This window comes from Bos indicus x Bos taurus, chromosome 5 (assembly GCF_003369695.1).
Source record: "Bos indicus x Bos taurus breed Angus x Brahman F1 hybrid chromosome 5, Bos_hybrid_MaternalHap_v2.0, whole genome shotgun sequence".
Classification (NCBI taxonomy): Eukaryota; Metazoa; Chordata; class Mammalia; order Artiodactyla; family Bovidae; genus Bos; species Bos indicus x Bos taurus.
Window position 1 is genome coordinate 14,606,603 of NC_040080.1, and position 16,812 is coordinate 14,623,414.

At 45.4% G+C, this 16,812-nt stretch overlaps 1 protein-coding gene across 1 annotated transcript in view; it reads left to right on the forward strand.

The window, feature by feature from the left end:
* The first annotated feature begins 4,455 nt into the window (after positions 1–4,455).
* The window catches only part of GALNT8 (polypeptide N-acetylgalactosaminyltransferase 8), a 53,864-nt gene continuing 41,507 nt past the window's right edge, over positions 4,456–16,812 (forward strand). The window contains exons 1-4 of the mRNA XM_027543393.1: positions 4,456–4,599; positions 4,973–5,022; positions 5,604–5,712; positions 6,802–6,947. Coding sequence (XP_027399194.1) covers positions 4,456–4,599; positions 4,973–5,022; positions 5,604–5,712; positions 6,802–6,947 — 449 coding nt within the window. The remainder of the gene's footprint in view (positions 4,600–4,972; positions 5,023–5,603; positions 5,713–6,801; positions 6,948–16,812) is intronic.

Genomic DNA, 16,812 nt, shown 5'->3' on the forward strand with positions numbered 1-16,812 from the left:
AAATAGGACAAAATCCCTAATAAAGTTTTTTCAAACATTTCCTTTCCTCCCCCCGCCCGCCCCCTCCCACCAAGAATAATCCCATCATGGCAACATTAAAGATGGCTTAGAGAAATCACAGCAATAGTTAATAATCATTAGCAATAGCTGTCCCAGAAGCACTCCACAGCCAGGCTGCCTCCCACAAGTCGTGGAAACAGTGTTACCAAACCTGGAGTCTCCTCCCCCGCAATGCAGTAAAGTCAATCTACTGACACCAGGTTGGGATGAAGGAAAAATCAGTGTTTACTGTAGGGCACCAAGCAAGCAGAATGGGCAACTCATGCTCAAAAGACCCAAAGTCCCTGATGGCTTTCAGAGGTGGGTTTCTTTTAATCAGTTAGTTTGTTGGGCACACCAGGAGGCATGCGGGATCTTAGTTCTCCGACCAGGGATCAAACTCATGCCCCCTGCCTTTGGAGCGCAGAGTCTTAACCACTGGACCACCAGGGAAGTCCTCAGTGAAGGGTTTTTAAAGGCATTATTTTGGGTGAGCCTTGCAGCTTGCAGTCTTTCTTTTGATTGGTTGCTGGAGAGTTGACAAGGTTATGTTTTGAGAATCTTAATCATCAGACGTCTGGTCCCAGCCAATCTGGGGTCACCGTGCTGGTGGTCCGCATGTGGTCAGCATCTTCCACCTGGGTGGGGGACAGCAGTCTCAGGGCAACTCAAAGATAGGTGTCAAGTGGCTATGTACATCCCTTGGGAAGGCACTAGGGCTCTGTTTTATCCTTGAACTATTGTTTAGGCTCTCATTACTTTTGTTGCTTCACAGCTTTTCCTTTGTTTCTGTGTCCCCTCACTTTCCTAATCAGTAACTGCTTGAGACTGCTCTCTGGAACTCAGAGAAGGCTTAGGAGACTGAAGCCTTTTTCCACAAACAAGAAACGGGACCCAGAGGGGCTTTGGTCCTGCGGAAGGCACCGGAGGGTCCTGCCTGGTTTCAGTAACAATGTCCACTCATTCCATCACACAGGAGGCCACGCACACCACCACCACCACCACCACCACCACCACAAAGCCGTGGAGTCCTTCTGAAGGAGGAAACAGACAGAACAGGTTCCATCTTGAAAGCGGGACTCCATCTTCGGCCGGTCTGTGGACTTTGAGCTATATGCCCTGTATCCATGGAAACGACATACAAACTGGAAAATCAAACCAACCCCGCCATGGAAGAGCCCCAGTGCTCGTTCCTAGACTGTCTGTCGCCTAAAAAAATATCCTAATTATCTGTGTAACCAAATAGAATAATAAATTCTATTTTTCTTATTGGGGTATGACCACAGGCCTATTGATAACTGTCCACTGTTAACTACCTAGGCTTAAGGCGTACGAATCACAGGTTAACTTTGTTTCTTTCTTTTCCTTTGTTCAGACTAGTTTCAGAGAATTTGGGGAGGTGGGTTTGAGCACATAAACTTAGGGTACATAAGGTTTTCACAAATGCTGGTCAGGGTCCTTGGCTAAGAGGAGACTCTGCCTTGGGCCCACGGTGTAATAAACTGCACTCCACTATCTGCATTTTCCTTCTGAGTGAGTTTGTTTCCCGGAACGCGTGGCTACAACATTTGGTGCACGGGCCAGGCAACTCCTCACTTTGAGGAGACAAGTCCCATTTGGGACTCCGAGGCCTTGTGGCTTGAATCTTGTAGAGGTGGGGAGGCTGCTCACCCTTCTGGAAGGATTCTGCTTCTCAACGCCAGACCTTTCATGTTTGCAGGTAGTGGATGGCAGCAGGGGAACTGAGCGCTCAGGTGAGGAAACCCACCGGGCAGTGTAGAAGAGGGGCCCTGATCACCCCTACAGGAGGGACTAGAAGGGGCACAGACTCACAAGAGCCTGGAATAGGCAGGTGGCAGCGATTGCTTGGTACACAGCTTGATGAGCTTGTTAGGGCTTAGGAAGGAAATTTGTGAATGTCATTCAGGAGGTGATGTCCATGCCATCTTGGGGAAAATTATTACCAAGCAATCGCCAGGGGATTTTTAGGAGAAGAAACTTGGTCTTTGTGTGCTCATATTCTGTTCTCTCCAAGGAAGTGTCCCATCTGCTGTGAAATTCTTGACCCCCTTGGAATTGTCAGGCTGGAAAGAGGGGGGATACGTAAGTGAGTACAAATTGGCTTTTCCGGAGATGGCCTGGGATGTGGGATAGTTAAGCCATCTGTGTTTTCATCTGCACCTGATCAAGCCTACCAAGGCAGAACGGACTTTATAAGTTAAGGGAGAAAGAGTCTTGGACCACGTGGTGTTCTGGTTTGGCCATGCTGACCGGCAGGTGAAGACATGCCGATCCCCCTTCTCCCTCTGGGATCTGGCAGGTGAGGCTCTTCTCACCCCAATTAGGAAGGAGGCGGAATGGCAATTTAAGTATTTCATTGAGTGGAAATATCAGAAGTACATAGGGTACTGAGAACTTCATAGACAGAGCAAAAAGGAAAAATAGAAGAAGGTCCAAGAAGGTAAGCAAGATGGGGGCAAGTGAATCTAAGGCAACTGTATTGGAGTGCATGATTAAAAAATTAAAGAAGGGATTTGGAGGAGACTATGGGGTGAAGATAAAGCCTAACAGCCTCCACATACTCTGAGAGGTCGAATGGCCCCCTATGGGAGTAGGATGGCCACCAGAGAACACCATGGACTTAAAAATAGTGGAAGCAGTCTATACAGTAGTCACAGGAGAGCCAGGACACCGGATCAATATCCATATATTGACTCATGGCTAGGGTTAGCTCAAGACCCTTGTACTTGGATAAGGTTCTATATCCAGAAGGTAAAGGGAAAAATATTAATGGCACAAAAATTGACTGATGATAAAAAAGGAAATTCTACAGGATTTGGATGGGGATGACCTGACCCCTCCCTGACTCAGGATAATGATGCACCTGCCTCCCAGTGCTCCACCAGGACCGGAGGCAGCATTAATGCCCAATCCAGGGCCAGGTAAATTTCCTGCAGCAGCCACTGCTCTTCCACCAGCTCTCCCAGAGTTCGTAGAGCCACCATTTCGGCAGGCTCTGATCCCAGCGATGGAGACCTCTGGTCACGCCCCCAGAATTCCACCTCAGCCGGACCTCCTAGATTGTATCCACGGCTCCTGGTGAGTACTGATGGGAAGAGGAGAGAAAACACAGGAATTAGAAGCTGTGCTCTGCCAAGGAAAAGGGGGAAAGAACCCCACTACAGATGCCCCTCAGAGAGCTACAACAGCTGCCAGTTCAGGACGCATGGGGCACTACTGTCCACCCCCTGTAGCCTATTATTACCAGCCATTTCCTCTATGGATATATTAAACTGGCAGAGACACGCTCCACTCTACTTGGGTGAGCCACAAGCCATGATTAGGCTAATGGAGACTATTTTTTGAACATACTTCCCTACATGGGATGACATAATCCAACTACTAGTCTCCCTTTTCATCACTGAGGAAAGATACAGGATCCTAACTGAGGCCAGAAAATGGTTAAGAGAAACGGCACCTTGGGGTACCGCAAACCCACAGCGCTGGGCAGAAATAGCCACCCCCGATGAGAGGCCCAGCTGGGACTGTAACACAGAAGAGAGGGGCCACCTGGAGAGATATCAGGTGGCTATTTTACAAGGTCTCAAGAGGGGGCCCGAAAAGCTATGAGTATCTCAAAACCCTCCCAAGTGATTCAAAGGGAAAGCGAATCACTCTCTGCTGCTGCTGCTGCTGCTAAGTCACTTCAGTTGTGTCCGACTCTGTGTGACCCCATAGATGGCAGCCCACCAGGCTTCCCCATCCCTGGGATTCTCCAGGCAAGAACACTGGAGTGGGTTGCCATTTCCTTCTCCAGTGCATGAAAGGAATCACTCTCTGAGTTCCATGAAAGACTGTTCGAGGCCTGTAGACTTTATATGCCAATAGATCTAGAGGCTGCTGGGTCTCAGATGGTGATAAATGCAGACTTTGTGTCTTAAGCCTACCCTGAAAATGTCAGATGGGGGGACACCAAGTGACTCATGAATTTTTATACATGCCTGAATGCCCAGTGCCTTTGTTGGGAAGAGACTTGCTGTCTAAATTGGAGGCACAAGTGACCTTTCCCCCCAACGAAAGACCTACTCTTTGAGTGGGCTCAACAACCTATTTACTCTTCCTCTCGGTAACCCCTCAAGATGAATGGAGGTTGCACGATTTCCTGGAAGGGAAACCAGACAGGCTAAACAGTCAAGAGAGTTAACTCAACAATTCCCTGAGGTCTGGGCAGAAGACAACCCCCCCAGGCTTGCAAAACAAGTCTCAATGCTAATAGAACTCAAACCCAGTACAATTATGTCAGTACCCGCTTTGGGCCTGCCAGACCTTGCTAAGCTGTTTATTCTTTACGTGACTGAAAAGGCCAAGGTGGCTATGGGAGTGATGTCCCAGACTTTGGGGACATGGGGCAGACCCATGGCTTATCTCCCGAAACGGCTGGACAGTGTTGCCACTGGGTGTCCAGGATGGTTACGGGCAGTTGCTGCAGTTGCCTTCCTGGTCCGGGAGGCAACCAAGCTGACTGTGGGCCAAGATTTGATCGTAGAAGTCCTGGATAAGGTCAACACTCTCCTAAGGGGACAGCCCCATAAATGGCTGTCAACATCCTGGATTACTCAATACCAGGGACGATTATGTGAGAACCCTTATGTTACTACTGAGCCTTGTCAGGCCCTGAATCCAGCCACTCTCCTTCCTGTGGGAGAAGGGGGGCCTTCACATGATTGCAAGGAAATATGCCCGCAGACCTGACTTGAGAGACCAGCCAATCCCAGACCCAGATTTGGTCCTGTACAGCAATGGCACCAGCCTGATGAAACAAGAACAAGGACTGTTGGGATATGCAGTAGTCATGGAAGAAAGCATCGTTGAGGCTAGCTCTCTGCCATCACACTGGTCCGCTCAACAGGCTGATCCATGTGCTCTAATCCAGGCTCTCCAGCTGTCAAAAGGCAAGAAGACAAACACTTACACAGACTCCAGGTATGCTTTTGCCACACTACAGGGCTCTGTATAAGGAGAGAGGCCTTTTGACAGCTAATGAAAATGATATTAAAAATAAGGAAGACATTAAGACCCTACTAGATGCTGCCTGGGAACCAGAAAGTGTTGTAGTCATGCACTGCCAAGGACATCAAAAAGAGGATACCCTCCCCAATTGGGATCGGGGAAACAGCCTGGCAGATAAGACCACTAAACAAGCAGCCGAGGGCTTGGGCTTGACAAGTGAAGCCCCTATTAAAGCTCTCATACTGGCGGAGCTGCCTGAGCTAACGCTGGACTCTCCAAAATACAATGAAGCCCAAAACCAACTAGCCAAAGCATAAGGGGCCATCAAGAGTAAAAAGGGATGGTGGGAATTGCCAAGTGGCAAATTATTGGTACTGGAGGAGCTGGCACCCACTCTGATAAACCAAACACGCCAAGCGACCCACCTAGGCCATGATAAACTGGAAGAGCTAATTCAAAAATATTTCTTGGTTCCCCGCATCTCTTCCCTATGCAGGACAGAATCTTAGAACTGCACTGCCTGCTCATACGATCAGTGCTGCCTCTTGGCACAGACAGAAACCTCCGGGGATTCAGCTGAAAAGCACGCTGCCTTTTGAACACCTGGAAGTGGACTTCACTGAAATGAAACCTCACCGACACTACCGTTACCTGCTGGTCATGGTATGTACATTCTCGGGATGGTTAGAAGCTTTTCCTACCTGGACTGAAAGAGCGTCAGAAGTAGCCCGGTGTCTGCTTAGGGAGATAGTTCCCAGATTTGGATGTCCACCAGCATTGGATCAGACAATGGCCTGGCTTTTGTAGCTGATTTAGTACAACAAGTAAACAAAACTTTAAACAGCAAGTGGAAATTACATACAGCATATAGGCCCCAGAGTTCTGGGAACCAACCGGACACTTAAAAGAGATATTCTCCAACTGGATCATAGAGACTGACTGTGGGGGGACTTGTTTCCAATGGCTCTGCTCAGACTCAGGATGACCCCACGGTCCCATGACTATTCTCCATATGAAACAGTGTATGGGAGGCCCCCTCCCATAATAAAACAGGTGTCAACAAATTTGCCTCAGGTAAGGGAGATGAGATTTCGCAGCAGATGGAACAACTGGGTAAGGTAATAAATCAGGTAACTAACTTTGTATAAGAAAGGGTGCTATTCCCCCTTGGGAACGAATTTGTGCCTGGGGGTCAGGTGTGGGTCGAGGAGTAGAAACATGACTCCTTGGCCCCACGTTGGAAGGGTCCATACACTGTTGTTCTAACCACCCCTATGGCAGTTCAAGTTGCAGCTGTCACTCCCTGGATCCACCACATGAGGATGAAGAGAACGTACCATGCAGACCCAGAAAATGCTGGGTGGACTGAGCAGAGGGACCCCACTGACCCTCAAGAGACTAAGATCATCCTTAAGAAGAAGGAAAAGAAGATCCTGGACGAGCCCCTTCAGGATGAAGCCACATAATCAACTCCTGCTGCTTGGCCTCATCAACGTGATTTTGAATTTAACTTCCATTTCCATTGAGGACAATGTTTTCATCTCATGGGCACATTCCTACGCGGACTTCCACAACACCTCCAACTACTGGGTACATGGGGCTATGCCTCTCTCTGTGACAGACGGACTTCCTTGGTGGGTGTCACCGCTCCACCAATGAGATTTTAAACCACTCTGCTCTTTTCTGGAATGACAAAAAGAGACTTTCCTTTCTCTTGTCAATCATAATCTCTCCTTGCTTTCTTGGTGTAAGCCAGACCTACAGTCAATAGACTTGGATCATTGGGTGACATTTGATGTAAACACCAGTTTCACAGAAGTAACAAAAGCCTATAGCTCATATTTAAAGAACAAAAAGGAAAAAATCTCCCTGACCAGCAAGGGAGGACAGGCCTCTAGGTATGTTGAACAATTTTACCAAGTCTGGGATGAATAGTTCTGGATGACCCCAGAAGAGGGTCAATTAATTACTCCCACCACTCTATTCTGGGAACAAAAAGAACAAACAGTAGGGTTTGGTGACCATGCATTAGACCCAAAAGAACTAAAATATAGGGGGTACCTATCCCCAGAACAATGGAAAAGAACATTTGAGGTCACATACCACCCCAACCAGCCCATCCATTGGCTAGGCTCTGATTGGAAATATAACCCTGGAATCCGCTGGGTGGCGCTCAATGGAACCCAATGGCTTTGTGGGCCTAACCTTTGGCCTTGGTTACCAATTGGCTGGGTAGGCCACTGCACACTGGGATTCACTTTTGCCCATGGCACCATAAAGCCTAACCCACAATAAGCCCTGGTAAATCTACCTTATTTACATGCTAGGTGGATAAGTCTGTGTTTCAATGGTATGAGTATCAGTTCAGTTCAGTTGCTCAGTTGTGTCCGACTCTTTGTGACCCTATGAATCGCAGCACGCCAGGCCTGCCTGTCCATCACCAACTCCCGGAGTTCACTCAGACTCACGTCCATGGACTCAGTGACGCCATCCAGCCATCTCATCCTCTGTCGTCCCCTTCTCCTCCTGCCTCCAATCCCTCCCAGCATCAGCCTCTTCTCCAATGAGTCAACTCTTCGCATGAGGTGGCCAAAGTACTGGAGTTTCAGCTTTAGCATCATTCCTTCCAAAGAAATCCCAGGGCTGATCTCCTTCAGAATGGACTGGTTGGATCTCCTTGCAGTCCAAGGGATTCTCAAGAGTCTTCTCCAACACCACAGTTCAAAAGCATCAATTCTTCGGCGCTCAGCCTTCTTCACAGTCCAACTCTCACATCCATACATGACCACAGGAAAAACCATAGCCTTCACTAGACAGACTTTTGTTGGCAAAGTAATGTCTCTGCTTTTGAATATGCTATCTAGGTTGGTCATAACTTTCCTTCCAAGGAGTAAGCGTCTTTTAATTTCATGGCTGCAGTCACCATCTGCAGTGATTTTGGAGCCCAGAAAAATAAATTCTGCCACTGTTTCCACTGTTTCCCCATCTATTTCCCATGAAGTAATGGGACCGGATGCCATGATCTTCATTTTCTGAATGTTGAGCTTTAAGCCAACTTTTTCACTCTCCACTTTCACTTTCATCAAGAGGCTTTTGAGTTCCTCTTCACTTTCTGCCATAAGGGTGGTGTCATCTGCATATCTGAGGTTATTGATATTTCTCCCGGCAATCTTGATTCCAGCTTGTGTTTCTTCCAGTCCAGCGTATCTCATGATGTAATCTGCATATAAGTTAAATAAGCAGGGTGACAATATACAGCCTTGATGTACTCCTTTTCCTATTTGGAACCAGTCTGTTGTTCCATGTCCAGTTCTAACTGTTGCTTCTTGACCTGCATACAAATTTCTCAAGAGGCAGATCAGGTGTTCTGGTATTCCCATCTCTCTCAGAATTTTCCACAGTTTATTGTGATCCACACAGTCAAAGGCTTTGGCATAGTCAATAAAGCAGAAATAGATGTTTTCTGGAACTCTCTTGCTTTTTCTATGATCCAGTGGATGTTGGCAATTTGATCTCTGGTTCCTCTGCCTTTTCTAAAACCAGCTTGAACATCAGGAAGTTCACGGTTCACATATTGCTGAAGCCTGGCTTGGAGAATTTATGAGTATATTGCTGCCTTATTCGTACCTTCTATAGGGACAACAGATATTACGATTAAAGTAGAGGCCTTGACTAATTTCACAAAACAGGCCCTCCTAGATAGTGATAAAGCCATCCAAATCTTAAATGAAGAACAAATCCAAATGAGAAAAGCCTTCAGTGTGGGAGACCGTAGTTTGATCCCTGAGTGGGGAAGATCCCCTGGAAAAGGAACTGGCAACCCATTCCAATATTCTCACCTGGAGAATCCCATGGACAGAGGAGCCTGGTGGGCTACAGTCTATAGGGTCGCAAAGAATTTGGACATGACTTAATGACTAAACAACAAGCAACAACAACTGGATCAGGAGAATAAGGCAAGGGCCCTGTGTATCATTCAGGCAGGAAAATAATACATGGAATATGCAGTGAAAGATTGAAAGGGGCAATTAAAGAAGGAAGAAAAACCTACAGATGTGGAGGAGAATGATGCCAAGATGTTCTAACAAGCGGTCTCCAGTAGACCAGAAAGCTCTCTGCTGAGCTGGACATTCGAAGGAAAGAGAGACAAGCCAAAGAGATGCGTGAAAGGAAATGAAACAAGGAAGAAGAGACTGCAGCTCAAGAAAATGATTTAAAAATCATTTTTAATCTTTTTTTTCCTTCACATTGGATAATTTCTATTGATAGGTCTGGAAATTTATGATCTTTTTTGTCTGAAGTTGCCAGTCTGCTATTAAGTCCACCTGGTAAATTTTTAATTTCAGATACTTATAAATTTCAATTCTAGGATTCTCATTTGGTTCCTTTTTAGAGTTTCTGCTTTTTTCATTGAGAGTTCACCACCTCTTCATTCATATGCCCATCTCTTTCTTTAAGTTCCTGGACATTTTTTATAATAGCCATTTTTAAGTCCTAATGTTTGAATGACCACATCTGAGTCTTCTTCTGTCGGTTTCTATTGACTTGTGTTTTAATTTTTTCTTCTTCTCCATATGTCCAGTAATCTGCAATTGTATCCTTGACTTTGTGAATGAATCCTTGTAAAGCATCTTGTTTGTGTTGTTTTCCTTTAAAGAATGTTGAGTTTTGTTCTGGCTGTCAATATACTGGAAACTTACCTTGATACTGTTGAGACTTGTTTTGGTCTCTGTTATGACCAACCTAGATAGCATACTGAAAAGCAGAGACATTACTTTGCCAACAAAGGTTCATCTAGTCAAGGCTATGGTTTTTCCAGTAATCATGTATGGATGTGAGAGTTGGACTGTGAAGAAAGCTGAGCGCCAAAGAATTGATGCTTTTGAACTGTGGTGTTGGAGAAGACTCTTGAGAGTCCCTTGGACTGCAAGGAGATCCAACCAGTCCATTCTGAAGGAGATCAACCCTGGGATTTCTTTGGAAGGAATGATGCTAAAGCTGAAACTCCAGTACTTTGGCCACCTCATGCAAAGGGTTGACTCATTGGAAAAGACTGATGCTGGGAGGGATTAGGGGCAAGAGGAGAAGGAGACGACAGAGGATGAGATGGCTGGATGGCGTCACTGAGTCTATGGACGTGAGTCTGAGTGAACTCCGGGAGTTGGTGATGGACAGGCAGGCCTGGCATGCTGCGATTCATGGGGTTGCAAAGAGTCGGACACGACTGAGTGACTGAACTGAACTGAACTGAACTGATAGTGGGTTTTCCAGAGAAAGCAATGGCAACCCACTCCAGTACTCTTGCCTGGAAAATTCCATGGACGGAGGAGCCTGGTAGGCTGCAGTCCATGGGATCCCTAGGAGTCGGACATGACTGAGTGACTTCACTTTCACTTTTCACTTTCACTTTCATGCATTGGAGAAGGAAATGCCAACCGACTCCAATGTTCTTGCCTGGAGAATCCCAGGGACAGGGGAACCTGGTGGGCTGCTGTCTCTGGGGTCACACAGAGTAGGACACGACTGAAGTGACTTAGCAGCAGCGGCAGCAGCATAGTGGGTTTTCAGTTCAGTTCAGTTCAGTTCAGTCACTCAGTCGTGTCTGAAGCTTTGTGACCCCATGAATCACAGCATGCCAGGCCTCCCTGTCCATCACCAACTCCTGGAGTTTACCCAAACTCATGTCCATTGAGTCAGTGATGCCATCCAACCATCTCATCCTCTGTCATCCCCTTCTCGTCCTGCCCTCAATCTTTCCCAGCATCAGGGTCTTTTCAAATGAGTCAGCTCTTTGCATCAGGTGGCCAAAGTATTGAAGTTTCAGCTTCAACATCAGTCCTTCCAATGAACACCCAGGACTGATCTCCTTTAGGTTGGACTGGTTGAATCTCCTTGCAGTCCAAAGGACTCTCAAGAGTCTTCTCCAACACCACAGTTCAAAAGCATCAATTCTTTGGCACTCAGCTTTCTTTACAGTCCAACTCTCACATCCATACATGACTACTGGAAAAACCATAGCCTTGACTAGACAGACCTTTGTTGACAAAGTTATGTCTCTGCTTTTGAATATGCTATCTAGGTTGGTCATAACTTTCCTTCCAAGGAGTAAGCATCTTTTAATTTCATGGCTGCTATCACCATCTGCAGTTATTCTGGAGCCCCCCAAAATAAAGTCAGCCACTGTTTCCACTGTTTTCCCATCTATTTGCCATGAAGTGATGGGATTAGAGTGTCCTATATCCTTGGGCATGGTTGTTACATGTAAGCAGTGGTTTTCCTACTGTCTTAGCAGAATACTCAGGGTGTTTTTACTAAGATGTCTCCTTTGTGACTCAACCAGAATTCCTGTATCTACCAAGGCTGTGTGATCTCTAGTATTTTTGTTATGCCTCACAGCTGTAGCAGTTTCCTAACTAGACCTTGTGGAGTTTCTCCCTGGGCTCATTCCCTTGTCTGGGAATCTGGAGGGACTCCTCAGAAATCTACCTCTTTCTATGTAGCTTCTTGAACTGTTTGGTTCCTTGCCTTGAAATTTAAAGATGCTTTAGTAACTCCCAAACTCTGCTCTCTGATTCTGCTTGGGGCTTACCATCCTGCCCCATGGTTGCAAAATTGTGTCCAGATTGGGAGATGGGGGTAAATGTAGGCCTCATCTCATATTTCCGTTCTTTGAGGGATCACAGTTCACTGGTGCCTACTGCCTGAAAACTGGTGTCTCATATATTTTGTTCAGTTTTATAGTCTTGTCAAGAGGGACAATCTGATTCCAAATACTCCATCATAGCTGGAAGCAGACACCGATTCCAGAATTTTTTTTTTTAAAGCATCATGGTGTTTTCTTATATGTTTTCAACCGCGTGTGTGTGCTCAGCTGGGTCTGACTCTTTGCGACCCTATGGACTGCAGCCCGCCAGACTTCTCTATCCATGGAATTTTCCAGGCAAGAATACTGGAGTGGGTCATCATTTCCTATTCCAGGGAATCTTCCTGACTCAGGGATCAAACACACATGTCTTTGTCTCCTGCATTGGCGGGTGGATGCTTTACCATTGAACCACCTGGGAAGCCCTTGTTTTCAGCTGAATCTTCAGTAAATTCAATGTAAGGTAGAGATACCACTTTCTCAAACCCAACAAACTAACCAGCACTTGTATGAAATTCCTAAATATCTTTTCCTAAGTGCTTCTTCCATTTTTTTTTCCAAATGGCTAGTTTCACCTTGAATTATTTAAAGTCTCACTAGAATGCCTAAATGAAACAGAAGCTGAGCTGTTGCTGGCAGATGGCAGCTGGTAACTAAGATAGTGCTTCAAATATCATCCATCAGATAACATTTGAAGAACTGAGTTTAAAGGTTTATGAAAGTGAATTACAAGGACAAGTCTGGGCTACATAAAACTTACATCTACTCTAGTTCTGATGATAATGGCCAAGACTTTCTTGCTAGGTCTCTGATGACACTCACAACCAGGTGTGATTAAAAAACAAAGAAAAAAGCCAGACATATTTTGGTTGTGAGTACAGATCCTCCCTTCTTGTGTTGCTTTGTTCTGTAATCTATACTGGTCCATTTTTCAGGCTATTTTTTTTTCCTTGGCCCAACTCTATTCTATGATAAGCACTCAGAACTGATGAATTAATTGCAAGGAATCCTGTTGCTCTGCTATTTCTCAAAGTTAAGTGTTTATCAATTGTATTGATTACACTGTTGGCTTTTCCTAATTATGTACAAATGCATTAGATTTTACAGTGCTAATTCTGCAGTGTGATTCTCTTTCCTCTGTTGTTCTGGTGGAAAAACTTGTCTAAGCCTCTTGATTATTGATGGGAAAGACCATCTTTAAAGTGAATTTCTTACTCTACAATTTTGCGCACCTTATGATTTTGAGGGGGGTGTGGAGGGAAGGGAATCATCTTATGATCTTCCAGTCCCACTCCTGGCTAAGCAACTGAAGTGAAAAACTCCTGCCTTGGAACTCTTGTTTCTGCATCACACATACACTTTACCATAATGACAAATATATACGCAACCAGTCCAGGAGGTCAGGAAGGACATTGGAACATGGATATCTGTGCAAAAGAAAAACTCTGCAGTTTATCTGTACTAATCCCCAAAACTACAGCATAAAAAATTGAAAGTGATAGTCCCTCAGTCATGTCCGACTCTTTGCAACCCCATAGACTGTAACAGTCCATGGAATTCTCCAGGCCAGAATACTGGAGTGGGTAGCCTTTCCCTTCTCCAGGGGATCTTCCCAACCCAGGGATCGAACCCAGGTCTCCTACATTGCAGGCGGATTCTTTACCAGCTGAGCCACAAGGGAAGCCCCATAGCGTAAAAAAGTATGATTAAAAAACTGAAACAAATACAACCTGACCTCCTGATTTTGTTTCCTTATCTGGGATATGGAGTAATAGTCCTCCCATCACAGGGTGATTATGAAGACCAGATGAGACCACGTGCATCCAGCGCCTACCACTGGCTGGCCCATAGAAGGTGCTCACAAGATATTTATTTTCTCTTTCCTTCCAACACATGCTCACAAGCCACAAATCAGCTTTTTCTTAGCCACTGTCATAAACCCTATTCCTCGTCAAGTGAATGAATCCTCTGAAATTACGCAGATATTTGTAACTGGTTAAGAAAGGGTACAGTTTAACCTATTGAGGACATACTCTCCTTTAATGATCATAGAATGAGCAGAAATTTTAGTGGTAAAGTATGGAAGGGGGCTGGAATTTCCTTCTAAGAAGTCAGCATTTATGATCGACAAAAGCAACCCGTTCTGAAATGTTTGCTGTCTGGCTGGAGGTTGTATGCAAGGGAAAGAAAAGACAGACATTATTTGTTGGGGGCCAAAGTGAGGCACTCCGCCCGTGGCAAAGGTCATGAGGAAGGAGGCTCGACATACGCAAAGGCGGGATCGAGCCTCAGGAGTCCCCCTGGAAATCCTCGAGCATCTACCCCCATAACCGGAGCCTGCCTACTTTACTACTTTGTGCTCATCTACACCTCTGACTTTACGGGGGGCTGTCCCCCACCACCTCTTTCCAAGAAGGAGTTAACTTAGAGCTCCAGTTAATAAAAAATCCTGGGCATGACAAGAGTGTTTTAACCTACAAACTCCTCTGAAGGTTCTCTAGCCTGCCTGACAGGCTTGACAGGCTTGTCCAGCCACATGTGATTGCTCACAGCCTCCCAACCGTGAGAGGCACGAGATGCTTTAAACCTTCTAAAAACAGGTTCCTTAGAAAAGTTAGAAAACTATTAGAATAAGTATAATGGGCTGATTAGAAATTGTATTGGTGAAGGGTTTTTCATTTGTTGAGCCAATGTTTGTTGCTAAGTCTCCATATCCCCTGCCCTTACACACATTAATGAATATATAGAAGAAATAAGTATTAACTTTTAATATTAATCACGTTAGACCTTAGGCTAAGTAAATTCTTTTCTTAATTAAAACCCATTACACCCTCACCCTATAGGAATGTAACTTTATTTGGGTGGCGTCTGTTTTAAGAATAATCACCCCTGGAGAAATAAGTGTCCTGGTTGACTGACTGCTGTCACAAGGAGAGGGTCATAAATTGTCAGCAGGCCCCCTGGCCAGAAGATGATGTAACACCCCTAAGACCTCTGTATACATTTGTATGAAGCACCTGACTTTAATAAAAGTCAGGACTGCTGACCCTGCGTGATTTTTGCATAACATTTTAGTGTATAAAAGTAGACCATGGAAAATAAAGAATTGGGATCAGTTCCTTGAAAGACTGGTCTCCCCATATCACTCTGGCTGAGTCTCCATCTGGAGCGCAGAACCCACCATGCTTACTAATTATGCCTGGGCTTCTAAGATCCGACCGGGGAGGCCTCAGTGTCTCCTCTCCTTCGGGAGAACGGAAGGACGCCTGTGGCCTACGTAAGTGGTGCAAACTTCTTGTCTTGAAGTTTTATTGGTCTCCCGCGTAAACCAAGCTACTCAGCCTCTTTTCTCCACTGAATTTTCCCACTGAGCTATCCTTATTCTATTACTCTTTATATCTTTAATTAATATCTAATTGAAGCTATTGTATCCTGACCCTCGCCGACGCCGTCCCCGCTTCGAACTCCCTGGATCAGCCGGGGCTGGACCCCGGCAATTATTAATGATTGAATCACCATTTTTTTCCCCAGGAGGATTTAAGACACTGTAATTGAAGGGAATGACAATGCACTCCAGTATTTTTGCCTGGAGAATTCCATGGACAGAGAAGCCTGGCGGGCTACAGTTCATGGGGTTGCAAAGAGTTGAACACGACTGAGCGACTAACAGACAGACAGAAACCATTTAAAATTTTTATTTATTTTACTTTCCAGTTAAAAAATTTCCATCTGGTTCTCCTTTATGTCTTCTATTTCTTTCCTGAGATTTTCTACTTCTTTGCTGAGACTTACTATTTTTTTCGTTTCTTTCAAGCACATTTGTTAACTGCTTGTCAAAGTACTTTTCTAATGGCTGCTTTAAAACCCTCATAAAACAGTTTCAACATCTGTGTCCTACTGCTGTTAATGTCTGTTGATTGCCTTTTCTCATTCAAGTTGAGATTTTCCTGGTTTTTGGTATGGCACATAATTTTTTTTTATTGCATCCTGGACATTTTGGTATTATATCATGAGATTCTGTATCTTGTTTAAATTTTCTGTTTTAGCAGGACTTTCTGACACTGCTCTGGTAGGCAAAGGGAGATGCCACTGCTTTATGACATGTGGGGTGAAAGTCTAGGCTTCCACTTGGCCTCCATTGACACCTGGGGGAGGGAGGCCTCATTATTGTTGTGGGGGAGGGAGGAAGCTCAGTTTCCCCTTGAGTTCTCTGCTGACACCACACTGGCTGAGAGAGGGAGGGGCACTTCAGTGCTGTTCTTACAGACATCACAGGGAACAAGGACAAAAGTTATGGCTCTCTGACACCATCCTGAAGGGGGATGGAAGGCGCCCCTTGTCACAGCTGGAGAAGGGGGTAGAAGTGAAGGCTTCCCGTGTGGTCTTTATTGATGACTGGTCCTGATGCAATGGGTTTTCAGGGGTGTTTGGCTGGAAAATGACAGTTTTTTTGTTGTCGTTGTTTTGGTTTTTTTTAAAAATTTGCTTACTTGGCTGCACTGGGTCTTAGTTGCAGCATGTGGGATCTTTAGTTGCACATCCTGTGGGGTCTAGTTCCCTGACCAGGGATTGAACCCGGGCCCCCTGAACTGGAAGTGCAGAGTCTCAGCCACTGGACCATCAGAGAAGTCCCTGGAGTAGGGCAGTTATTATTTGAAGGTTTTCTATCTTGCTAGACTTCTCCTTTGTGTATAGACAGCAGGCATTTCTCGGTGCTTTCATAGTCTTTGCCTGTTAACATGGACAGGTTGGCAACTTCTCAGTGTTCAGTCTAAGACCTCTCAGCTGAAAAGCGAACCCAGGGAACTCACTGCTGAGTTTTTCCTCAGGTCTCAAGATCTCTAGCTGGTCTGCTCTATTCTCTCCACCTTTTAGAGTCTAATGTACAGTGGCCAGAGCTTTTGGTTGTTCTTAATGGAGAGGACTGGTCCCAAATAGGAAAAGGAGTATGTCAAGGCTGTATATTGTCACCCTGTTTATTTAACTTATATGCAGAGTACATCATGAGAAACGCTGGGCTGGAAGAAGCACAAGCTGGAATCAAGATTGCCGGGAGAAATATCAATAACCTCAGATATGCAGATGACACCACCCTTATGGCAGAAAGTGAAGAGGAACTA